This window comes from Plectropomus leopardus, chromosome 12 (assembly GCF_026936395.1).
Source record: "Plectropomus leopardus strain MGB_pleo_1.0 chromosome 12, ASM2693639v1, whole genome shotgun sequence".
Lineage (NCBI taxonomy): Eukaryota > Metazoa > Chordata > Actinopteri > Perciformes > Serranidae > Plectropomus > Plectropomus leopardus.
This window is the reverse complement of record NC_142187.1, coordinates 8,887,450-8,914,748: the sequence shown is the minus strand read 5'-3', so window position 1 is coordinate 8,914,748 and position 27,299 is coordinate 8,887,450. Positions and strand designations below refer to the sequence as shown.

The window sequence follows — 27,299 nt, the reverse complement described above, 5'->3', positions numbered from 1 at the left end:
AAGAAACTTGAATTAGGTGTTAAACAAAACACTATAATATCCTGGTTTTTATCAAAGCACTCCAGGGAGCATATCCAGGTTTCTGAAACCAGAGTAAGATGTTTACATGCTCAACAGATGACCAGGATACGCCAAGAACCTGATCCTCCAAACCAGACATGTACATGCACATCATCATTCTTACAGTACAACTTGCATTCATCATTTTTCTTATCAACTTCAACTTGGGGCCACAGCTCAGTAAAAGTTACAGATACTCCATTTAAGGGTTTTCAAAGAGTCGATCATCTCAATCTGTGTATGAGAATAAAATCCATATGTGTATTTGCTTTTAACCTACATAACATTAATTGTTGAATTATTTTCAACAATTTCCAGCAAACTAAATTTGATTGCTTTTCATTTATTTATTTCTTTTTTGTTCTTCTTTTTTTTTTCTTCAAGGGACCAGTAAAGTCAAATTCCACTTTGGGCCCAAAACATGTTTAAGCCACATTTTTTGTTCTACCTGGCCAATCCAACTACACACTCACATACACGCAGTTGAGAGACGCACACTCCTGCCCACGGACTGTTTTGTCTGGGAGATAAAAATAAAAATCTGGATCCAGGCTGAACATCATGTTAATATCCCTGAAGCAGAGAGTGGGAGTGATTATCTGGATGAGACGCTATCAGACAGAAACACAACCGCCGTACATAGATAAAATAAAAACACACACATAAAGCTTCCACCACTCACAGCTCACACTCAGCCAAACACTTAGATAACACTGACAACATTGGCCAAAAACAGACTCTCATTACTGGAGCGATGCCACAATGAGGCCAGAGCATGGCAAAGCATCCTGTAACTGAAAGACTGGAGGTTTGATCTCAGCAACAGTTGAAAAATGCTTCACACAGAGACATTGAGCCTCCAGCTCACTGTATCGTAGATATATCGAGATTAAAGGGTCAGCCAAATGTCAAGACGTTGTAATGTGTAAAAATTCCAAAGAAACAGATAAATGAGAGATGTAGGATGTAGTTTTGCAATGTTACTTGTGTTTTGAAAGAATACACTGTATGTATATATATAACATTCAGTTATACCTCACTCTCCAAGCAGAGGGCATACTCTGGGCACAGACAGAGCAGCAGAATGCAAGGTGCAGTAAAGTGAAATTTAATCATTAACTGCGCTGGCTCTAAAAGTTCACTTTCACTTGCTTCTGCAGCAACTGCTCCTGTTATCCATCGATCTGATCAGACGGATCACAACTTAAACTCCTCAAACTGCTGCTGAGGGAAAAATGTACTCATGACAAGTTCCATCTCGGCTGTGGACCACAAAAAGGTCTACATAGAGGGGACACAGAAGGATGCCTCATGGATTCTAACTCTGCACAAAACTATGAAAATGTTTCATCTGCATTAAGTAAAAAGACTAAAACTAAAATGTACTTGTCAGTGGCCCTTCAGTTCTGCTTTAAAGCCTCACACTAAAAACATGAACATGTATATGTTTTTTATGCCTTCGCATTAGAAGAATTCTGAGTACAAAATCTCAAATTTCTAAAATAGTTTGCTATGTTCAGGGCCAACAACAAAAAAGCTGCCCAGAGTGCTGTGTAAGTCCAACTAAATTGCTAGATACAGTACTTTCTTATGGTCAGCAGAGATGTGTTGTACATTTTTGAGACTACTCTCAACAGATGAACCTACGTTCTAGGGGTCAGTGTGTGGAGGGTCGGTTGGGTGTCAAAGTGTCAGACTTTGAAAGGAAACATTTACAGGGTAGCATTTCAGAGAACATAGGGCCTGAATCACTTTTGCAACATTTTAAATGTAACAAGACCAGAACAGAAAGTTAAATACATTACATTTCCTAGATCGTCAGCATAAAAGCAACCAGTGAACAGGAGGTCAAGGGTCAAAGCCTTCTATCTGTGATGACAGATGCTGTGACCACAGACTGATCAGCTGGATCCCTGCAGAGCTTTCTTAGCATGACATAATTCTCATAGTTCATGGCCCTCATTATATTCAAAGTAGGTCAGTGTTGTGTAACTCTGAAAGCATGTCCGTTGTTGGCTTAAACCAGTCAAATTCACTGTCACGTAACAATCTGGGGTAATATTTGCCATTTGGTTGACACTTTCATCCAAATCTTTCTGCAGTGTTCTCACTGTTTAGGATAAAGTGTCCAATTCTAAACAACGGGAACATACAGCAGGACTTAATAAGCACTTTTGCAGTCTCACTTACTGATTCCAAGCTCCCCCAGTTGCCTAGTTATGTGAGAAAACAAACCATAGAGAAGGGGGTCTGTGTAACATAAGACACCGTTCGCGCTCTTTCTAAAAAAGAAAAGAAAAACGTACAATGGCTTATTTGAAGCAGCACAGAAAAGTCACATTGTTGAGGATTACACAACAGAGCGAGGAACTGAGGAGGAGGTCATTTGATGCTATTGATGAGCAAATTGAGGGCTGTGGGTGGGTGAGCTCCGGTTTACAAAAAAAAAAAAGAATATGGAAAGCTGGTTTTTGTTTTTAGCCTGAAAGGAGCAAATGATGAAATACCCATCCGTCCTTCCTGCAGAGAGAGAAAAATCAGCTCATATGAGGAGCAGAACAACCTCTGTAAGGGAGGGAGGATGTCTACAAATCATCCATCTTCATCAGTGAGCTGGACTTAGATAATCACTACAACGCTCTGACACCTCCCGGCATACACACTGCCTCTCTGTGCATTTAGACAGCCATGCGCACATTAACAGATGACATGGGTGAAAAAGGTTTCTACCCCTTTTTTTAAGGGTCAGAAGCTGCAGCACAGAAAGGCTATCACTCAATAAACTTGAGAGCTTTCTATTCACACAAGTGCAAGTTGTTGGTCCTCACCATTTTCCCATCATGGTGTTTCTAAGTAAAGTTAAGTGTGAGGCAACGTTTGAAACACAAGTTATATGTGATTTATAAGCCCACCAAAATAAAATAAGTAATAATGAAAAATACAAAATACTCATAACACACTAAATAGTGCTGAAGCAACTAGCTGATTAAACAATTAGTCCAATGACAGACAATTATAGCGAGTAATTCCGATAATCAACTTTCAATAACTGGTTAAATAGACAAACATGTAAAAATCAATGTAAATCGTCAATGTAAAGGAAAGGAAATTTGGCATAAAGAACATAGCATCCCTAATCCACAATCTTTGTGTAAAAAAGGGCCATTTTTAACCAGGACTTTATTCTGTGAAACATGTCTGAAAGGTATCTTGTTTTAATGCCCAATTCTTCTTTAGTGTTTTACATTTTTAAGCAATTCATGAACATTTCAATCCAGATATCTGCAGCGGGTTGAGGTTCAGTGCTAGTCAGACTACTGCAGCTGATGGATATGTTAACTGTTGCCGGCTTTGAACTTGTGACCTTTTCAGTCACAAAACACCCCCCCCCCCAACACCAAAAAATTGTTCTTCACACAACGCAGCTACTATTCCTTTAAGCTGAATTGTAAAATTGCAGCTTTTTAAACATGAGCAGTTGGTGCAAAGTCATTTTCATGACTCCATAATCATCCCAAGACTGTTTCTCTTTGTTCGTGCCGGTGTTGATTACACCGAGATAAATCCACCCCCTGGTCATGGAGCCCAGCCAACGGCATAAAAATGCAAATTAGGTTCCCTCTCTGTTAAAAAGGAAAACCATCAACGGTGTAAAAAAAAAAGGTGTTAGTGCTGCACTGCACTACTGCACAGTGAGATTTCAAGGTTAGGGCTGCACCTAACGATTATTTTTTTATCGATTAATCTATTGATTATTTTTCGATTAATTGATTAATCTATCGATTTTTTTTTTATTGATCTAACTATTATTTTTTTATTACTACTTAATATAAAAACAAATTTACCGAAAATAACATTTTTCAAACACTGCAGGGCATTATTCCCCAACAAAAAATAGCCCAGTATTAACTGGTAATCTGTGTTTTACAGTCTGATATAAAGTCTCTCCAAAATAAAATTAATGAGAGCTTGTTCCACTCAAGTAAAAGGAATGTAGTGCAATCTATATTTAACAATCCAACAGCAAAATAAATAAAACAATGTAAAATTCAAGTCACTTAACAAAACAGTTACACTTTTTTACACGTTTCTCTAGATGTGTTGCAGCTGACACACAGCTCATACACGAGCGGCGAAACAAAAAACAACACGCCCGGCGCTGCTCACGCTTCCATCACGCGCACTATGTGAAACAATGTGACGCGTCGACGCACGTTACATGAATTGACGTATTTACGTAATTGATTACGTCGATTACGTTGACGCGTCACCCCCGCCCTATTCAAGATTAAAACCCGAAATGAAAACGACACAAAGGTGGGAGGAGAGAAAAGAAACTGCTACAGATGATTAATATGTGATATCAAAACACAGCAATAAAAATGACATTCGGTCATCTGAAGAGCTAACAGAAAAATTAAGCCCCTAAATTACACCTGCTCTTTAAAATAAACATAAAAAATGACTCTTAAACAATTTAATCCAAATGTGGCATTTTTATGTTTCTTTACATTCACATGAAGCAAACTCTGACGAGTAATTTCAATGCATGATCGTCATCTGCTGCTTTCGCACCTGCTGACCTCTGAGTCATAATCATGGAGGAGTCACATCACAGACTGTATATAATCAATGAGGTCTGGCTGAATGACAGAAACACTTCTTATTACATATCTGCCTGAATATACAAAAGAAATAGCTTCGGTAATGTTAGAGGTAGAGTTCAAAGCCAGTTGTGCACGATCAGCACCTGGGTGTCAGCAAACAGTGTGAAGGAGGGAGGGTTCTATTTGTCAAGTACAGAGGCAATTTTATTTACATATGTAAAAGACACCATCTGGAGCACTGTAAACTTCCAACGCCCCGCCGAGCTGCACTTGGCTGCGCTCCAGACTCCTAACAGTCAGGTCCGGGGTTGGATCCCATCGTTAATACAGGGGGAAGCGACATGGTTTGTATACAAAGAGGGAGGCAGAGGTTGAAGTTCTCCAGCGGTTCCTTCGTACGTTTTGGTAAGAGGCTGCCAAAGTCTCTCCCGCCCCGTTGAGTGCAGACTAAGTGTAAGCCAAGAGTCTCCTCCTCTCCAAGACGAGCTGGAGGCTGGACTTTTTTGGGCAGAGGTAATGCCACCAGCTTTAGGAGGATTTTCAGGGGCCACACAGCCAATGTACGGGAATGTACAGTTAAGAGATTCCACTGATTCAGCTGCAGCATTTGACTCCAAGTTCATGGCGTGCCTCTCCGGTTTATTGAATCAGTTTGACATCAAATGCCGTTAATTTACATTCCAGTTTGTGGGGCTTTATTTATGTTTAGCTGTGAGTGTGAAGATTTTAAGTGTTACAAGTTTGCTTCCAGGAGGGAGAAATGAGAATTCAGTTTATTGCCGTAGCGTGTGCCAGACTTTCCATGACAGTCGGCGTGCGGATCACTCCAGCTGCTTCAAGCTGCTCTGGAAACAACTGGTATTGTTCAAGATCCTTTTATTTTTGCAGATTTTAAGCCTGAACACACAACTGCATGACCTGTTACAATGGTCTTTTCATGCACAGCGTGTGAGTGTGGTCTTGTTTTGGAAGGTGCTCAGTGAAACGTTGTCCACGTAGTACTGCAACTAATCTGCCAGGCAGCTTTTCCTGGCAGGCTCTTTGGATCCGCGCTGCTCACAAAGGTTTATCACCCTGACATACCGTTAGACAAACAAGCAGCCAAACCTCCAACTGCCCGGGCCTCGGCTCCAGCAGGCCGTGGCATTGTTAACATTCACAGCACAATGCGTCTCTTATCCATCTCCTCTCGTCTCCCTAAAGCCAACAACGTTCTAATCTCCAAAGTGGTTTAAACCAGTTTGGAGAATGTCTTTAAGGATGAGGGCAATTTTAGGCAGATTCCAGGGATAAGAAGAAGAGACACAGATGGAATTCATCACTTGTACTTTCTGCGCAGATCAGGATGCCTCCTCCTGTGACCTACGAGAGTTAAAAACCTGCTTCGGGGTATTAAATACGACTTTTGGACAATAAGTTCAACATGATACATGTGGTGAGTGGCTCCGTGTCATTTGGGCTCATCGGTGCATTCAAAGGGGCCAATAGTTGGGATTTTACAAGCCCATAGCTCAAAACAATCAGAATATATGTATCGCAGATGGGGTCATGATGAATATCAGTGATCAAGGCTGTTTTCAGTACTTCTGGGACAGGTCCAGATATTGTCTCAAGACTTCAAATTGCAAATCAAATTCAAGATAAAGTCCTTTCAATAAGCCTGAAGATTAAATATTCCACTGCATTTTACAGCAGATGGGCAACCTATCCTTAAAAAACAGAGCACTGCAGCTAAAGTGAGGAATGTAAAGACACTTTTATGACATTATCTTTAAAGCTGCAATAAAGAATACTTTTATATTGATAATCAACATGTCATGTGAAAGGAGTCGGTCACAGTGACAAACAAGCAGAGAATTACACCCAAAACTGCAATTCCTCTTAAGCTTTTAGAAGCACTTTAGCATCTTTCAGCTCTTTGTTTTGGTTTTTACAGGCAGCATTTCTATACTGTTTTGATTCTCTCTCAGTGCTTTCATCACAGGGTTTCCCACACATTCAGTTATTTGTGGCTGCCCCCCACTATCATAACATCTTCCAAAGGAACTGATGAAAACCTCTGCTGCACTGCGTTCACAGACCAAATTTGGAGAGGGTACACCAAATGATACAAAGGGACACACACATTTGAAAGAGAAAAAAAACTTTGCTGTCACTACCTGTCTAGTCAAGTCCAAGTCAAGCTGTTATTTTTGTAACTCAGTTGTCTGAGCCTCAAGTCTACATCTTTCAGTGATACCAAGCCTAGTAAAAGTGCCCTCTGACTGTTGAAAGATTATTTTCAAAATGTTTTGACGACATTATATTTAGCTAGGTGTATATAATAAACTGAGCTGTACTGACCTGCAAATGTGTCTCATCTTTAAAAGCATATTTTACTGTTTATTCACATAGCTCATGTAATTACAGAGACTGTTTATACAGAGAGAGCAGAAAGTGTGTTAGAATATTGCTCAAAGACACTTCAACAGGCCTCACTGGTTGTTTATTTGTCTTACTAATAGCCTGAAGAAACAGAAACACCATTTCCGACATCACAAGGACCAATCTCTCCTGCTATGACGAAACCTGTTTTCATACTACAACTGGTATCAAAGCCTTTTTTACATTAGCTACTCTGTAAAAAATGCTGGCTGGCAGTGTGTGAGTCACGGGGCAGCAGTGTTTGAAGAAGACTATTTCCACACAGTGAGAGGAAAGACCAGCATACCTCTCGACAGAAACTGGTTGACAAAGCTACAGTGTTCACCTGCAGAGACGGACAACCAGGCAGGGGTGAAAAAATGTCAAACAGGGAGCCTCTATTGACCCACTGATGTTACAAGAGGAGGTGGTGGTTTCATTGAATTGCACAAATGATTAAAAATAGACTCTGCAAGTGAAAAAGAAACCTCCAAGGAGACAAAGAAATAAAGCAACAGGATAAATGGCATCAAAGAAAACCCAACAAAGACACTTAAAGCACTAAAAGACGTATAAATAACAAGCGAAGAGGACGGAATAAACTGTGGGAGAAAACACCAATTGTGCTGTTGCCAAGGCAGGATAACAAAATCGTAATCAGGCAGCCCTTGGCCAACCACATCCATCACCCGGGAGCTCCGTATCTCGTTCCTTTGCAGAGAATCTAATAAAGCTGTACCATTTAAACGGATTAAGCGCCTCATTGTCCAACTCAGGCCGACTACTGTCTGTGTAAGCCCTAAAGCCCGACTTGGGCACAGTTCAGCCCCCCACCCACCCCCTCCCCTGGCTGGACGAACTGTGTCACCCTTGGGATCATTAATTGAGAGTATTATTCTCCACGGAGCTCCAGGCTTAAATATTGTAAGGTATGGAGCTAAAGTTTTGGACCTACACTTAAACAAACTAAGTTTAAGACTTTGAACATAAATGTGGATTTTAAAAAAAGCAGCATCTGCTGCAAGAGCTGCTGGTAATTAATTACCCACCATCAGCAACATGGAAAGGAAAATATCCATGACAGCGTTCAGGTCGGTTAAGGTTAAAGGGATCAGAGGGCTGCACGCACGGGGTCAAAGCTGAAAACAAGTTTACAGCAGACACAAGGATAGAAAGAGGCAAATATTTGAGGCATGTGTTTGAGAAGAAGGAAAAAAAGGAGTGTTTCCCCATCAGTTTCATTTATCCTCCCAGTGAGAAAGCAGAGGAGCTGCTGCTTTGCTTTTTTTGTTCCCTTCACCCCTCAAGACCTCACTTTCTGAACACCCCCTCCCCTCGCAGAACGCCAGTTTCAGGGACAGGCGGGAAGTGGCGAAGAGGGGAAAAAAACAAGCAAGTGAGGGCTGAAAGTGCCTGTCTGAGAGGCTTAATGATGCAATCTGCCAGAAACACCCCCCTCTCCCCTCCCACTGCCTCCCCAAATCTCCCTCCCTCCCTCCCTGCTCCAGCGATGAATCACCTCACTGAGGAGCAACATGGCAGAGAACAGTTGCAGGGCTGCATGCGGTCGCTGGATATTTTTTTTTCCGACAGCAGTTTCGTTACTTCAAGCTGTCGCACCAGCTACAGAGAGAATTGTTTCCAAGATGAGTGACTTCATATGTTGTAATTCCCTAATTATAGATGAAAATGTGGGACCTCACGATGGAAATTAAAGCTGGCTGTGTAAAGGAGGGTAAACCTGATCTAATGTCAAACATATGACAATTACATAAAGATGTTACTTTGTAAAGAGAAAATGCATTATTAACTTTTCATATGTCTGTTGCTTATATTCTTGTTTGCAGGCTTCATGATGATCAACTGGTGGTCACATTTTATTTAAAAACTTTTTACACTTCAAAATAATTTCAATTTATTGAGTAATTTTTGTCTGTAAAATCCCAAATATCTAGTTTTTCCTAACAAAACTGCAAGTGCACTAAAAGTCTCTTTTGTTCATTTCTCATTTAAAAATCTGCATGTCTCAGTATCTTGAAGCAATACACAATAAGGCACAGCACTAAAAACTAAAATAAATAAAGTTTATTTGTATTAGTGATGGGTTTAAATAATCAAATTGTTTATTACTTTTAGAAAAATAATTCAAGAGCAGACAAAAATAAAAACTTGATAAATCGAGCATTTTTGCAGTCGTATTTCATTAACATCTTAAACATGCAGAATGTATAAAGAATGCGATGCGCTCACAAGCTGCCACTGAGGACAGATGGAGAATTACGGGGTTTAAATGTTCTTGCTGTGGCAGAGAGTGAATTCTCCCTGTCAGTCTGACAGGATTAACCCTACGTGGCCTTCCATGGCCAAGTTCATCAGGTCTGGAGTCTGGACGCTAGTAACAAAAACAAACACCTCCCATTCAAACAGGAACCGCAGATGAATCACTAAATAACATCAGCATGTCTACTCCTTATTTCTTACAAGCTCAAAATACAGAGCTATTTTTTAGCTTAAATTATTGAAGAGTGAATTGAACTGGTCAATTTTCTTTAAACTAGCTGGATCAATGGTTCCCACCTTTTTTGACTGCTTTTTTCACTGGTCACTTACAGTAAAGTCACAGGTTGAATATGTCTCTGTTTTTGGAGACTTAAAGGAGCTGACATTCAGAGCATGTCTATGATCCAGAGTCTGATCAAGCATTGTCTCCACATGGCTCTCAACATGGAGGTGGCTGAGCCAACTGCTAACAGCTAACAGTGCTAACAGCTGCAACAGCACTGACAGAGCTAACATCATTTACCTGAGGGTGTGCGTTACGCTTCCCAACAACGCTATCCAAACACTAATTTCTAAGACTCTGTGGTTCACTGAGTGTTGTGTGACCTCATGCTACCAATGTATACTTTTCTACCCAACAAATGTTTGGCAAATTAAACTGTGAAAATGCACAACACTTTGCCCAGAAACCCCTTCTCTGCACCCCTCCACAAAGCCAAAGAATCAGCTGCCAACAAATGTAGTATGTGTGTAAAAAAAACAACAAAAAAAAGTCTGAGCTCAAAATAAACACTTACAACTGCAGCCACAAAGCAACACAGAATCACCACCGTCTGGGAATTGTAAACTCAGCTCATTAATTGTTGATTCTGCAGGAAAATACAACTTTTTTATGATCAGCAACTGCCTCTAAAGCCAATTAGGTGATTGAGGGGCTTTTTGCATCAGTAGCTACCATGTTGTAAAACCAGGCTCTGAAATCTGACATTGATTAGACTGACGCAGGAGGTGGAGCAAATGAAAATGCTGATTGGGGGTCTTCTGATTACCCTAATGGCAGATGGAGTGGCCGAAGCCCATTACACCGAGCGTCCAAAGGGTTTTTTTACAAATCGCCTGAGCAAGCACAAATGCCATCTCCGTTCAGATCACGAGGAGGGGAAGGATAAAACACTGAGGGTTCGTGTCTTGTCTCAGACATGTTGAGAGTTGTGGTGAAATCTGAAAGGTTAAGTGCCTTCTTATGTTGGGGTAAAGATGAAAGCAACAGCTGCAGACAGTTATGCATCTTATCAAGTGAGTTCCTTTTAAAGCTGAATCCTAAAAAGTGAAAGAGAAAATTTACTTTTTGAATATTTAATTTTTATTCGAGAGGTTAAAGAGCTACTGCCTGAAACTGCTGGGTGGGTATACTATCCTGACAGGGTGATAGGTCAGTATACTGTAAACAGACAGAAAAAAAGGTAGGTATACCCCGTAAACCTGCACATACCCTCCAGTACATCTCAGGGCAGCACCAAATTTGAAAGACAAACTGGATAAGCTACAAAAAAGAGGACATTTTCAATGGACTCCATGCTGCTTTCTGTTGTTTCCTAACCTTCTGATGTATTTGTGATGCAAAATGTGACATATCCTTTAATATACATATGACCTTTTTAACCAGAAGAAAAACAGGAAGGCGTACTCATCTACTGCTGCAACGTGTACATGACTCTGGTCCACTGGCAATGAGGGGGCAGCCTATCAACTACTTTTAGCGGGTTTTCCTACGTGCTCATTTTGGTGGGAAAATGGTCAGCCTGTGTAATTCCACCCGTAAGTGGAGGATGGTGTGTTAACAGATTATGAATAGCAATTTAGTGTAGTACAATTGTAAGATAAATATTTCTTCAATAGAGAAGTTATAATTGTTGACAAACTCTATATACACTTAAAAATGTACTTCTATGTGCTAACAACTACATTAGAATGGGTTAAACATCATAAGTTTATTAACTGCTTACAGTAAAGTCTTACCAATAACTGTAGCGGTGTGTTGGATGGCGCAATAAGAGCGTGTTTTTAACCATATTTAAGTGCATTCAATCTGAGGCCCTTGACAATAATTTGACAGCATAATAACTTCAAATCTGTGTTGTGTTGAAAGTAATTGAAAATACGTATACATAAAAGTGACTCAGGTGTTCATTCAGACATGAGATAGAGATGTTATATTGCCGTCATATTAACATAAAGAGGTGCATGTCTGAAAGGGGCCAATTATTCTATCAACGCTCAAAACAAAAAAATCGAACATTTACTGCCTATAGTCACAGGATTTTTTATTTTATTTTGAGGGATTCTTCTTCATTTGTTGTCAGTTTTCTGACTGGACGTCAACCTGTCCTCTGTCTTCCTACTGAGAACTGACAACCTGAAGCAGGCTGAAACAAACGGCTGTTCAACCCGCTGACATTTCCAGCCCTCGGATTTGTTTGTGCTGCAAGGCTGACAGCGAGAGCAGATGAATATTTATGCTGCTTTGTGCCTCCTGTGAGAAGCCAGAGAGGACGACAGCTGATGGCAAACATGTGGACTGACTGTATGCTGTTGCACACTGCTTAACTCAGCCTCATGGTGTGTTTGGACTTAAATTCTCAGCTTTTAAGCTTTGTTAATACTCTGAAGGTTGATGTTTACGTTAGCTGTTCAGGACAATCACAACCTCAACATATGATCCTGATGACTGTTTGTTAAGAGCTGCACAGCAAAAACCATATAGGCCTGCATAGACTTTACAGGCCTATCTATATGGCTATTTTTGTCTATAGTTAAATATTACATCTTGGATTTAATCGTTTTCCCTATTCACTGGCATTGACCTGACGTTTTTTTTTAACAAGGGATGCCAACAGTTAACCCTTAGCCAGTTAACCACTGAGAATAGTTTTTACTGGTTACAGACGTAGGTCTATAGGCTAATTTTACTCCTCTCCAGTTTACTGTACTGCACCCAAGCAGGGTCTGGTAGGAGTTAGCTACCTAGCTAGCACTGCAGCTCAAAACATTGTGCCCACCCTCTGATTACCCCCTTACTCACCCAGGTGAACAAGCAGTGTAGACTACGTTCTCACTGTTCTCACTGTTCTCACTGTTCTCACTGTTACCACTGTTCTCACTGTTACCACTGTTAGCAGTGTCAGCACGGCTAGTGGTGCTTACATAGCTACCAATGCTACAAACTATACAGTAACTACAATACAACAACGCCTTCTGCCACTGGGACGGCATTAACAACTGATTGTTGAGTAAGCATCGCAGCTTGCTAGCTAACCATAGCTCCCACCAGACCCCAGTAAGCCGTGTGGAGCAGCCCAGGAACCAGTGGAAACTGATGGTTGGGCAGTGGACATGTTAACACAGCTGGCCGGCTGTCTCTCAGCGAAGCCAAGAATAAATGAAAGTCGAGACATTTACATCACAAAACATGAAATTTCACCACTTCTAAACGGATGGAGAAATGTAGCGCTAAAGCTAACTAAGGCAATAAAGTGGCAGACTAAAGGAAATGCGGCTTTGTATTTCCCGTCTTGTTTTTTAAACTTATTGGGTTAGTTACCAATGAATAAGTTCAGGGCGATCAAAAGGAAAATTAACAAAAATTGGCATCCCTACATTCAACACAAACAGTATGTCCAAGAGATTTTTTTTTTAAAAGAAACGACAGCTATTAACAGCTGGGGCTATTATATTAAGTGCTTCTATTAGTTTGTTCACCTCTTATGTGTGCGGGTGCTGTATAATTCTTAGTAAGTGTAACTCTCTCAGCAGCCTGGTCTACCAAAAGCAAAGTGGTTCATAAAGAAGAAGGAGAAGAGGAAGAGGAGGCCACTCAGGGAGGAGGAAAATAGCTGCAGCAGGATGATTTGCATTCACATGAAAAAGTGTTTGTGGATAAAGACGGCATTGGTGCTCTGGGGAATCCAATAGCTGCTGCTGTTTGGTAAAGAAACCATAACTTTCATTTTGCCTTTCTTCCTTGAGTGGAAAGTTTTGCATGCTCTTCTGTGTGCCGAGTGAGTTTTATGACCCTTTGGGCATTTGAGACCCTTTTTTAAAAAAAAAAAAAAAAGTGAGAAAATAACAATTTTTCTGTCTCCCTCCTGAAAAAACTTTGGTGCCCAGAGGAGGTTTTCACCCCTCCACAGCTGTACGTCTGGTGTGTTTGTTTAGCTCGCGAGGATGATCATCTCAGGCTGATGTCGCCTCACTGGATCTGAAGTGTTGCTCACCTCAGCCGACTCGCCAGAGACTGTTTTTAACAACAGCCTGCGTCTGCAATAAAGCAACAATTTCCACAGATATTTCTCCAGTGGGAGTCAAGTTAGGATAGCGGTCAGATTTACGCGAAACGACTGCACGTCTGGAGTCCTGAATCACCGCTGATATCGCTCCAGGGAGCCAACAAAGAGACCCAATATGAATTTATGGCCTTGCTGTGTGATAGAAGCTGTGTGCCACTAAAGTAGAACAAGCCTCTCTCCATCCCCACAGGTCGTAATCTCCCAGGAAGGAGGAGAGAAAATAACATCTCTATGGCAACTGCCGGTCCAAAGGTGAGACGTTACGATGCAGACGAAGACACAGCGGCCAAGGGCTGCAGGACAGCAAGCACAGACATAAAGTGACATTTATCCTAAATCTCTTCAAAAATAGCATTTATTTCACCCTGCAGTAGACTAATCTTTACACACAACACTGAATGACTTTGAGAAGGAAACTGGTTCACAAAGAACAATAGCAGGTAATTCTGGTGCAAATAATGAAGTATTTATTTATTTACCTGTAGCATTGTAGTACCAGTAAATTATAATAAGTTCTATATTTCATCAGCATTAACTATACAGCTAAATCTGCAGGATGTAGAGTGAAATGAGCTCAAATATTTAGAGTTTCTGCTAAAAATAATTGTAAAATTAGATAAAAATAATCTGAAAATCACCTTAAGCGTCACAAAAATTCAATTCAAAGTTAACTTACTGGGCTGATTTAATGGGCTGATAACCGCCTTCTGAACCTACTAGTAGGTGTAGCAGGCCCCCTCCAACCCATATCTACGAGTCTGATAACGCCCAATCAAGTGATAACATTCAAAAGGAGTGCACATAAAAGCAATTAATTCCCACCATTATGTCATGTGATTAAATCAATATGCAGTGATAAAATGTGTTTTTCAGTTGGGCTTAAGTGGCCAATTTGTACTGAAGCTAAGTAAAGCTAAGTAACTGAAGTGTAAAATAGGTAAAATGCTAGTGGTGACTTGCATATTTGTTTGTTTTAACAGCATGTGTTATAGAAACATTCTCATTCTGTAGGAGTTCAGTTGTAGTAGTTTTGTTCATTATTACTTTAGGTACAATGATAACATTGAATATACCAAGCTAAATGCTGTGATCTGAAAAATGTGGCAACAACCCTTTAAAAAAGTCAGCCTAAACTCAAGCAAAGTGTAAACAAGCCAGCAGTTTATCCAAATGATCCAAAACTTTTTATTTGGAGGTCAAAATGAAAATGTTTGTAATAAAACCTAAATGAACAGGGCATTGTGCACATAACTACAGCAGCAGCAGGAAATTAGACTGTAAATTGTGATGGGTGTTTAGAACAGATTTGGATAATATAACATAATCTTCACTAACCTGAAGATTTATTTCCAGTCCGTCTCATTATCTTTCTCAGATGTCAGCTATAAACGTGACTAAAATAGGATTATTACAGGTGGACACGACAGACAAAATTATGACAATAAAACCTGAGCACAGGACAAATTAAGCGCTTAGTTGATGGGGTCACGGGGGAAATTCAGTGCCACAAATCGTAATGAACAACTCAAGGAAGCGCGTCCTCCAAACATGAGACACATGGAGAGTCTAAGCTGGTCCTCTTTGCAGAGATCTGGATTTAGAAACATCAGTGATGAAACACACTGAAACACTTTCTATTTACATCTCTGAGACACACAGGCAATCATCGAGCATTCATTCACAGCCAGCCACACTGATAAGGTAAGTGTGTGTTTGTGTCTGTGTGTCTGTGTGTGTGTGTGTGTGTGTGTGTGTGTGTGTGTGTGTGTGTGTGTGTGTGTGTGTTTTACAACACTACATGTAATCTGTTACAAGCTCCCATCCAAAGGTTGGGCCACACCTGGTTTTCAATCATACAAAGTGACATCACTTGTTGCTATGGTAACCACCTGTCGCAACAGTCAAGATATCACCCTGTCTTTTAACTGACTTTAGTTAAGTAATGAATAACATTTAATCAAGTAGATAAAACGTTTCTTGCAGGTCATTTATGGGGTGTTTTAATATATTTATTTTTGTAAATTAAAGCATACAAATGTTTCATTTCTGCAATATCATCACAGTCACCTTACACAACATTTCATAAACTGTGGTGAAAACACGGAAATAAATGTGTTCAACAAATGCTAGTCTTCTTGATTGTGTGTACATCATTTGATTGAATGAATACCATTCAGTTTATCTGTTTTTCTTTACACAAATTTGCATGAAATACAGCCACTTATGGCAGTCATCAACAAACAAGGTTAGTATATTCTTCTTAATTTTTTTCTAATGGAAGATCCTTTGGCGAGTTGTTTTTATTCATCTAACCTAATTGATTCAAGGTCGGTTTTTAAATGTTTAAACTTTAGCCACATTTCAAGTTTGTAAAATTCACTTGCAAGTATGAACATGAAAGAACAGTAGACAGATTATGAAGATGTCATTATTTAGCCAATAACTTGTAAGTGATTCAGTGAAATGTCACTGGCTGAATATATTAAGCTGTGACGCAGGAGGCTTAGTGAGTTTGGCCTTTTCTTAACAGCAAGAAATCCCACAGTTCAGTTCAGATTGCTAGAGAGCAAAATGACATCTTTGTTGGAGATTCAGTCACGAGTAAATGAAAAATGAATCAGGTTGTGGAGACCGTTTATCTGAACTGGGTAATTATTTACAATTGTCAGGTTTTTCTGCCGCATTTGTGCACAAGTAAGACAAAAGAAGGCAAATTGTATGTTACGAAGGTCACCGTCTGTCCCATGGAATTGAACTTCTTGATAAGTTTGGGTTTGAACATTTATCCGATTAATTAATTAAAAATGTATAAGCAACTGCTATTTCCTGCTCTTATACTGTGATGATTTGCTGGTTTGCTCAGTTTCCATCGTCATGTTTTGAATATATTTGGGCTTTGGACTGTTGGTTGAACAAAATAAGACATTATAATTGACATTTGTTTCACTTTCTTTGACATTTTGTAACTTAAATGATCTCAGTCAACTGAGGAGTCTGCGAATGATGGTCCAATCTTTGACTTTCAGGAGGCATCCCTATTTTTATGGTTTGTTTGCATTTCATTTCATATCAAGACATATTTGCCAAATAATTTTATTCTCCTCTGCACTTTTTAAAGTATAAGAATGTCTTTCCAGTCACAAGGTAATTGTTCATATTTCTTGACCTCTGACTTGCAAAATCTCAAACATGGTCAAACAAAAACTTTGTCTTTTTAGCAAATTTCTTGTTAAAGAGGGGCATAAAATATTCCTTTAATACTACATTAGCTGAGTACCAACAGCGAGCAGACGAGTTCACAGTCAGCAGAGAGAGGGATCAGAGCTCTCCTTTTCCTCGAAGACACCGTCACTCGACTCTCGTCAGAATAACTCCTAAATAACTGCCCAAAATGTCACATCACATCCTACCCTCCTGACGAGTGTGAAGCGAAGCACCAGAAGATCTGTCTTTTCCACTACGACAGCCCCTTTAAGCTTCACAGAAGCAAAATTTGATTCTCTGGACACAGAATAAAACAGTTAGTTGCAGTGGTGGGATGTAATATTTCCTCAAATACTGTATTTAAGTACAATTTTGAGGTACTTAAGTAATTCAATTTATTGTTCTGTTACACTTCTGTCCAAGTACATTTCCCGAGTCAAATATCATCAATTTTGCTCCACTGCATTTATTGTCAAAGATTTAGTTACTTTGCGGATTCAGATTAACTAATGATTAAAATGATTATCTATTATGCCACATGGCAGTCAGGGTTTCCCACATATTCATTTATTTGTGGTGGCCCCCCGCGATAAAAACATCTGCCACCACATATAGATCTTCTATTTTTGGAGCTGGAACGCTCATTAGAAGTGCTATTGAAATACTCTCCAGTTATTCACTGTATCACACTCTCAGAGCACAGAGCATACTCTGGGCACAGATGGAGCAGCAGAACATCAGACACATTAAAAGGGAAACTTAACTGAATCGCAAAAACTGCTGCTCTTATCCATCAATCTGATCTGATCAGCAACACATCAACAGATCAGTTATCCAACGCGCAAGTCACAGACTGCTGCTGAGGGTTACAGAAACTCAGAGAGCTCCACCTGTGCTGCATTCACTGTCTCGCAAAAACCTCCAAATTTAAAGAGGGGATACACAATGATAAAAAGGGACACAAAGGCTTTTAAAAGAAGGGAGAAAAACAAACCTGCTGTTGACATCATCACTAGTTTTTACTTCAATAACTTTTACTTGAGTCGAATTTTGAAAGCAGGATTTCACTAAAGTAGTTCAACACTACTTAAGAGAGATCAGAGAGTACTTTTATCTACTATTTTCTGATTTTTTTAAATAGAACTAATATCTTATTAATCAAGTTATTGATAAAAACAAATTCTTAGTTGTGGCACTAAATTCCTCTTCAAATTTAGCTCAAAGATAGCAAACAAGTACAAAAGCCTCTCCTGAACTCAGATCAGCTGTAAACCAAGTGAACCCACACAACATACATTTGGCGAGATGCATTCTGGGAACTGACCCTCACAGATCACATTCGCCTTCACAGCTAATCTCAGAACAGAAAACACAGCATCTGTGGGCCAGAACAGGGCCGATAAATCATACATGGACACTGGAATCCCTTTTCTAACTGGCTGTAATTATCAGAGCGGAGGTTTCTGCTCTGCCATGAACACAAGGACCTTTCAGGAAAGAAAAAGAGAGAAGAGTGTGAGCTTTAAAATAACGGAGGAGAATCTTATCCAGACCAGATGTGACCGAAGGAAGAAGGAAGGAACTCTACAGCATTATGAAAGAGGTGCTCAATTTCAACATCAATCCAATTTTTCAAAAAAAAAATGCACTCCATGACAGGATAAAACAACAAAATCTTACACTTGAAGTAACTTTTATCCACTTTTGAAATGTCATACCAACATGTTTTAGCCTGAGCATGCTTCCTCCACTCAGAGTAGAAAAGAAAGAAGGTTTAGGGGTAATGAGTAGCAGAGTGTGTGTTTTTCATCTGCTCCCTGCATCACTTTGCTGATGAACACACTAAAGTAACTTAGCTTGATTACGACAATGAGAATGATGCTTCTACTTCACAGGCTGCCAGGAAATGTTTGCATAAATGCTTTTTTAATTTGTAGGAGGGTCCATTGATGAAAAATCTTAAAGTTTACAAGTGACTCCTTCTTATTCAAAAAGCCTCAAAGTGAAACATTTGAACAGACTGTGTTGCTTCCTAAAAGACAAGCAGATCACTCCCTGCACTGATTAAATTTGATCAATTTATCAATCAGGACACTTCAGACTGAAATGAATAAATGATCTAATAGTGATTTTAGTATAAGAAAGGATAAAAATGTCTGGAAAAACTCTTAAAGACTTAATTAAACTACTAGACTGGGGGTCTGAAAATGACTCACAAAAAGAGGCCAACATCTAAATAAGCCCACACTGCTTGACAGACATGTGGTCTATGGGAAGGTGCAAAATAAAATTACAGCAGATACAACAATGCACAGACACTGTAGGTCAGGTGGGTTAGCTTTGAGAGTGTGTGTGTGTGTGTGTGTGTGTGTGTGTGTGTGTGTGTGTAATCTGCAGTGTGTTGAGGTGGACAGCTTGTTATCTGGGCTGAATGGCAGGGCTTAATATTCAGCCAACAGCCAGATTAGTTCAGGACAACCTGTCAGTCTGCAGCTGCAGAGAAACACACTGATTTCTACAGCATTGTGTGTGTGTGTGTGTGTGTGTGTGTGTGTGTGTGTGTGTGTGTGTGTGTGTGTGTGTGTGTGTGTGTGTGTGTGTGTGTGTGTGTGTGCGTGTGTGTGTGTAAAAACAGATCTACTAACAGAGAAGATGTGTTCACACTCAGCAGGTGTATGTCAGAATGATAACTACTTCTACACAAACGCACTCAACGTCACATCATATCCAACATTGTCCAGCGGTAAAACATCAGGTTTTGCTTTCATGGACTGCTCTTTGAGATGCCTTTTTACACAAATAGAGTGCATTCTGCAGACAGAAAGACTAACGTACACACCCACAATAGCAACAAATATCCCAAAATGCAACGCAGCCATGAGACAGGTTGGCATATCAACAAGAACGGCATCACTCTCATTTTCTCTTTCCTTTGGCAACACCTTTAGCTCCACATGTAGTTTTGAGCAGCTAATTTGTCTCACATGTTCTCTGAGGGTTGTCAAATGGCTTTCTGGGAATTGTAGGAACTCACCTGACGCATCACCTTACCACCGTTGAGGTGATCTTGGAGCAAGGCAGTTAACCCCCAGCTGCTTCAGTGAAGCTGCTCAGTGGGCAAGAGGATGCTAAGTGAATTTATTTTAAGTAAACATTTGAGCTCAGAATAACTCTTGGAATGCAATGTGGTATCTTGATTTATGATTTTTTTCTTTATATAAAAAGCTGGGTGTTTGTGCAACAAAGGAGAGATTATTTCTATTTTCAGTCAGTGTGCAATCCATCACTCCTCTCACTGGGAAATAAAACTACAATTTCCAACCAGACAACCTAAATCGCTTTCCACCTCCAGACAACAAATCATCATGAACCTCCATAGGGAACTGAGGGAGACGGGGGGGTAAAGGAGTTTAACGCCTTGCTCAAGGGCTCCTAAACGGGACACGCGGCCCCTGTGAAGCTGTAGTGACACCTGACTGTTGTTAATGTCATCTCCTGCCGCTGTTTGCCCCCCGGCAGCAAGGAGCTGTGGAGGAGGAAGGGATGATGCGTGGAAATCGAAAAATTAGGTCAAAGTCTGCGGGATGCTGGGGTAGCTTTGCATTTGCTGCCGGCGCGCATTTACAGCGTCAGCTAAGCATGTAAATAATGCAACGAGGCATCTGACCCCATTTCCCCTCAGACACACTTGTTTACGTTGGACCAACTCAGAAGTGGAGATTTACATTAAAAAAAAGAGAGAGAGAAAGAAAGAAAGAAAATATAAATGTTTGTCACCTGTATCCTCACCATCCCTCCCCTCCTCTCCTCTCATTCCTCTCTCAGCTCAGATGCAGATCCCTGTGAAACCTGCATTTGCAGCAGCAGCAGTGGAAACATTAAAATGCAATGTGTGCATTTGCAGTCAGCTGTTAAAATCGCTTCCTCTCCCTCTCCCCCCCTCTCTCTCTGCCTTTTCTTTCTTTCTCCATACATGGCTGAGCTCCGCGAAAGCCTCCAGACTCCATGAGAAACAGGGAAAACACTGCTTGCAGGCAGCTGAAATATGACACTATGAAACTCTCCAGGCTGAGAGTGAGTCTGCAGCAATGTGACATATCAATCTTAAAAAGAAGAGGAGGGGGAGGAGGAGGAGGAAGGGGGAGGCTAATGAGAAAATCAATACCAAGGCTGCATTTCAGGGTCTTGCAAAAGAAGCCAATATATGATCTGGTGTTATGGAGAGAAGCTGGAACATAATGGGAATCATTCATCCCTTCCAAAAGCTGCCTGGCTGCAGTGTGTCATGTGAAAACTGTGTCTGGTAACAGCTGCACGCTCTGTGCACATAATCTAAGCAGCATGCAGAGTTCTGCTGAACGGGATTTTCCAATATGACAGTGTACAAAAAAATCTTGACGACAACAACTTCTTATTGACAAACCCAGAAGATAAATCTCTATAGCATTCCTCTGATATTCCCACTGGGGGCTATAATACTCCTCTGGTGCTCAATAGAGACATTCATGTGATGTGTACTTTACGGTGGTGTTTATCTGCTGTGATGGAAAGATGAGTCCACCAGTCAACCTAAAACTACTATTCTAACAAATACTTGCAGCCTTTCTCTTTTTTATATAGTTGAAAACTGCATATTTTTGGTTTGCAATTTGCCAAAAAAGCAATCTGAAGATCTTAAATTGGATTATGGACACTTGACACTTTAAGCACTTAAGGATCACTTAATGCATTTTAAAACATATAAAACAGTGGCTGCAACTATGGTAATATCACTGTAACATTACTGTAGTTCTGTTTGGTGCATATTAAGGATTTTAGGGTTTATATAGTGCTTTATGGATTTTTTTTCCATGCATAATATTCCTTTAATACCTGGTGCTAAATAACAACTTTATGTGATATTTCTGTATAATTTTATGATTAATTCTGTGTACCTTATGATACATTTAATCTCCAAATAGGCAGTTTTGTGTGATATTTGTACGAGAATATATCAGAGAAATATTATAAGAAAACTACAGTCCACCCAAAGCATGCAGTTCCCACTTCACTGCCACACCACCAAAACACAACATCCCCTGCATCCAAATCAAAACCAGATAAACCAAAGCTGTCATTATGGCAGCATGTGTGTGTGCGTGTGTGTGTGTGTGTGTGTGTGTGTGTGTGTGTGTGTGTGTGTGCAAGCGCGTGCGTGTTTAATAAAAATTGAAATAAGGACTTAAACTTGTGGCAGCTGGAGTTCAACACTTCTCACAGTTTAAATTCTGAGCCGCTTGGTCCTCTCAGCAGAGACCGACCAGCAGCGACCCGAGCACCCCGCAGAGCAGCAGCGGAGCCCGGGCACAGCCGCCCGGAGCTCAGCGGTGAAATTCAAGTACTCACCCTCGGATAACTCCAGCTCCAGCTCGGCCAGTTTGGCCCGCACCTCCGCAGGAAGCGGCACCGGGTCCCGGTCCGCCATTCCGCCTCAAGAAACCGACTTAAATCTCTGTTTTTGCGTCCCCTTTCCCCTCTTGTCTCGCTCCAAGCTTCTCTTCAAATCCCCAAAATATCCAAAGTCAGTCACAGTGAGTCTCTGCGTGTGGCTCTGTGTGCGGCTGCAGCGCTGTTAGCTCTCCGCATACCAGCGTCAAGTTAGCGGAAACATGGCGGGTCCACTTCCGCTGTTTATCTCTGAAAAAATAAAAGCCAAAATGGTAGACGCAGTATTTCGTGGATCAAACCCACACTAAACACCAGTGATGTGATATAACGAAATAATAATACTTTGTTACAGTAGCCTAGGCTAATTAAATATTTTTTGGGAGTATCTGTACTTTACTTGAGTTTTTATAGGCCTATTTATGTCAACTTGAAGGTTTATTCTACTACATTTCCTAAATAAAATGTGACCTATACTTTTACTTCACAATTTTCCCCATTTTAGTTACTTACTCTAAAATAGGGAAGGAGGGGAGGAGGGGAAGGGAGGACAGATAAACAAAGTAAGGATTGGGAGGGAAAGAAAAACTGGATTTCTTTCTTGAAACCTTTAGACCACGGGCAAACTGACTGGATCAATTTCCAAAACATGGGCAATAAAAAGACAATGAGAAAATTGGAAAGAGATGTTCCACAAATTGCAAGAAATGAGTAGATTTAGAAAATTATGTATTATATTAACAACAGCTAGGAAAAAATGTCCATAAACTATATTTATAATTATCATAATTATAGGCTATATGTACAATTATGTCACAGATTCATCATATTTTTAACACTTTCTGAGATCATTTCCTTTCCTTGTTTGTTTTTAACTTTCTTTTCTTTTTTCTTTTTTTCTTTTTTTCATTCCAAAATCGTCAAATACCACAGATTTGCCGCTGTTGCAGCATTACAATACTCAGCCAGTGGGCCGGACAGCACCTGATGCGGCAGCATGATACGCAGGCCGGGTGCATCAGTCTATAATGAAGTCAAACAATGATGGTTTTTTCTAAACCTAACCACAAGCTTTTTTTGCCTAAACCTGGCCACGTGCATTTGTTGACGCCCCAGTGTTGTTGATACTCTGCGTATCTATGTTAAAAGTTTGTCCGCAAATTGGATCCCTCTCTGCCTGCAAACACACAGACTGATGTCTCACACTTGTGACTCGTACATGAGCTGTTTAAAGGAGAAACAACATTATAATTCACTTTTTTAAAAAAATAAATCACAATAAAATCTCAATATCTTGACTGATGTTTGACTGGCTTTAATTTTTCAATCCAGCCACAACAAAAAAAATATGTTCCTAATATGTAGTGTTTCCATTAACATTAGCCTACAATTCCATAAAGTCTGGCTTTACTGCACATAAGACTATTATTGTAATTGATTTATTCATATTGATAATATTGATTTCATACTTTATTAGAGAAAACACTTAGGCTGATGTACTTTTGAGAAAATTGAGACCAATTATTTTTTCTGCTATGTATTTTATATTTTCAAATTCTATCCACCTTTCATTAGGAAATGATGCTTGACAGAATAAACAGATCACTGAATGGAAGAGTATAGTCTATCCTCAGAAGCAACTGTCACACATTTTTAAATAGTTATTTAGAAAAAAAACAGGAAGCATTAAGTCTCTTTAAGAAAGTGAAAGGTAAAACAGACTGCACTGACAGAGCTTTTAAACCTAATTTGTCTTTATGTTTTTTTCCTCCAATACTCTCTCTTCCCCTCAACTGTTGTAATGCTTTTATTTTGAAGGTATACTCATTCATCTTCCTGTCTGACACTCGTTGATTATTTGTGACTTCATGCACCTCGCAGGTACAACATACTATAGGTGATTTTAAAAACGTCAATAAGGGAAAACAAAATGTATTTTCATAGACTCCGGATAGAGTCGCAGATTTGTTTTTCTTTTTTGAGACAAAATTAAAATAATGATGATTAAAATAACCATGAGAGGGCGCCAGACAACATCTATCTAACAACATCTAATATAAAATCAATCCAGCACTGACTTTTGAAACATTTTCATGAATGGGTTAATGTATACTAAGGGGAAATTTCCTGTCAAAGAAAAGAAAAGAAAAGAAAAGAAAAGAAAAGAAAAGAAAAGAAAAGAAAAGAAAAGAAAAGACAAGACAAGACAAGGCAAGAAAAGAAAAGAAAAGAAAAGAAAACAAAAAAAAAAGAAAATGTGTATCAATAAAATAGTCTCGTTTGGAAAAACGTGTAAACTTAAATGTTGACTTGAATGGAGATAATGGATAGGTAGATAGATAGATAGATAGATAGATAGATAGATAGATAGATAGATAGATAGATAGATAGATAGATAGATAGATAGGTAGAAACAAAATATTATAAAAATAAAAAGAGCTGGGTTGGTATAATACATAAGTCCATTTTAAGTATTTTTTAAAAAATGTTATATGAGGGGCTGAAATTATGTTTTTGTCGGTGTTGTGTCTGCGGCTCTGCTTGTAGTTCCTATTATTCTCCACCTGAGGGCGCCATCACACCAGAAACCCGCAGCAAACAGGTTCAGCGTTCTCTCTCACTGCCAAATTAGATTCAATATTTTTCAATTGACGGATTATTGGCATGATAAATGTGTATACACCTTGTAGTTCTTCATGTTGTCCACGAGAGGACGCCATCACGTCAGAAACCCGCAGCTGACAGGTTAAAGTCTTTTAAAGTCTGTTTTTGATGCAGTGATTGATAAATCATTTCTTCGCCATATCATAGAGGAGACATGTCACTTTCACTACCATATTATATTATATATTTTAAAATTGACGCATTATTGACAAATAAATGTCTTCAGCTCTGCTTTTAGTTCCTGTAGTTGTCCACAAGAGGGTGCCATCACACAAGTAACCCGGAGCTAACAGGTTCAGTAACTTTTTTAATTTGTTTTTAACGCTATTATTAATACATCATTTCTTCGCCGTATTTTAGAGGAGATAAGTCATTTTCACTGCCACAGTTGATTACATATTTTTAAATTGACGGATTATTAATAGAATAAATATGTCTGCAGCTCTGCTTGTAGCTCCGTAGCTGTCCGCAAGAGGGCGCCATCACACCAGAAAGCTGTAGCTGGTTAAACTCTTCAGTTAGTTTTTAAGTTTGTATTTAACGCTGTGATTTATTTATAAATTATTCCTTCGCCGTATCTAAGAGGAGATTTCTAAAATTCCCTGCTACGTTTGATTCAATATTTTTAAATTGACGGATTATTGGAGAAAATCAATGTGTCTTTAAATGTGCTTGTAGTTAGTGTTGTTGGTGTTGCGCCGTGGCAGTGAAAGAAGCAACCTTACCTCCGGAGCTTTCCTCAAAGTGGGAAAGCCACACTGTCCGCGTCTTCCAGGCCATCTGTGAGACAATAAGCCACCTCTTTTTCTGTTTTGAGGTTTCGGCACACAAACTATCAAGGCAGCTTCAGCCTTGTTAGCATTTTTGCTGGTACCTGCCTCTGAGCTTTCAAAACTAATCTTTATTGACAGCTGTCAATAGCCAGGATGGTCCGCAGGGGCCGACGGGACGTTTTTGCCTAATTCCCCTATGGTTTTTACCATAGACTATATATAAAGTAAATATGTACATACATGCTGTTTTTTTGCAGGTACAGTGTTTAGCTGTCAGGTCGTGTCCTGCAGGTCAGTTCAGTGTCAGTTTTAGCTTTACATCGCTAATTTACTGGCACAGTATGAGCTGGAATTAAACATTTCTTTAATTTTACAGTGTATCCCCAGCTTAGTGAACCTAAACAGATTTTATTTTACAATTCATTTTAATGACTTTTAAAAAGTTTTTTTCCCTTCACATCTCAGGGGGAAAACTGTACTTTAACTGCAACAAGCAACTTCATGCACTGGGGTATTTAGACTTTATAAAATACAAGATATGGATATGCATGTTTCCCAGTGAGTATTTGTATGTTATAGATAAATTAGATGTATAGTTCAGTGGAGAAATAAGTATTCTAATGTTTTAAGTAAACGTAATACAACACAAAGTGTTAGCATTAATATGAACTTGAAGTACCAAAAGTCAAAGTACTTTCTATGCAGAAAATATTAGATTATAATTTTTGACGCATTCATGTGTATCGCTTTAATGCTGCAGTGAAAGGTGAGCTTTTTATGACTTAATACTATTTTTATAAGTGCATTTATACATGGTATTAATATTAAACTACCAATTCATGTTCAATTCAAGTTATCAGATAAATGTGGTGGACTAAAAAGTGCATAGTTCCCTCTGAGATGCAGTGAAGAAGTAAAAAGTAGCATAGGCATACTCAAGTAGCTCAAAAATCTGCAGTAGCTACAGCAGTTGAGTAAATATACTTATATCCCTTTTTCACTAAAATTAGCGTTTGTACGCACAGTTTTTAAATGTCGGAAAATCCACTGAAAATAGATGACAGTTTGTCAGTACACGGCTCTGCAGCAGACCAGTGCGACTTTGTGTGTGTGTGTTTTTCTGGTGTGTCATGTACTACATTATGGACAGGACTGAAAACAAGTTAGTAAACATTAGAAAGCAGCATGGAGGCTAGTGAACATGTTATGGTGGTTACCTCTTTTTCTGGAGCATACAGATACTCTGATGCATTTCTAAACATGTTTTATTCCTTTTTCATATTTGTCTTTACAATTCCTGTTTTGTACCTGTATCATATTTATGTGTTCAAAATAATCAGTGTTGCCAGTTTTAGGTGAAAGGGGATCAATAGAGAACATTAGGCATCGAGAATCATGTTTTGAAATGATCTGATTTGTTACGAGCAATGCCTTACAATAAATCACAATTTATTACATAAACCTCTAAATAAATGGGGAAAAAACTACCAAATTTTAGATGCAAATTTGCTCATTAAAAGCAAAAAAGAGACGGTGGC

At 39.4% G+C, this 27,299-nt stretch overlaps 1 protein-coding gene across 5 annotated transcripts in view; it reads right to left on the bottom strand.

Annotated features, from left to right (window-relative positions):
• The window catches only part of LOC121951317 (disco-interacting protein 2 homolog C), a 224,121-nt gene extending 201,604 nt beyond the window's left edge, over nucleotides 1–22,517 (bottom strand). For all 5 annotated transcript variants that reach the window (XM_088085027.1, XM_088085029.1, XM_088085028.1 and 2 more), the window contains exon 1: nucleotides 22,286–22,517. In XM_088085027.1, the coding sequence (XP_087941153.1) occupies nucleotides 22,286–22,364 (79 nt within the window). In that variant the 5' untranslated portion in view covers nucleotides 22,365–22,517. The remainder of the gene's footprint in view (nucleotides 1–22,285) is intronic.
• Nucleotides 22,518–27,299: the final 4,782 nt, after the last annotated feature.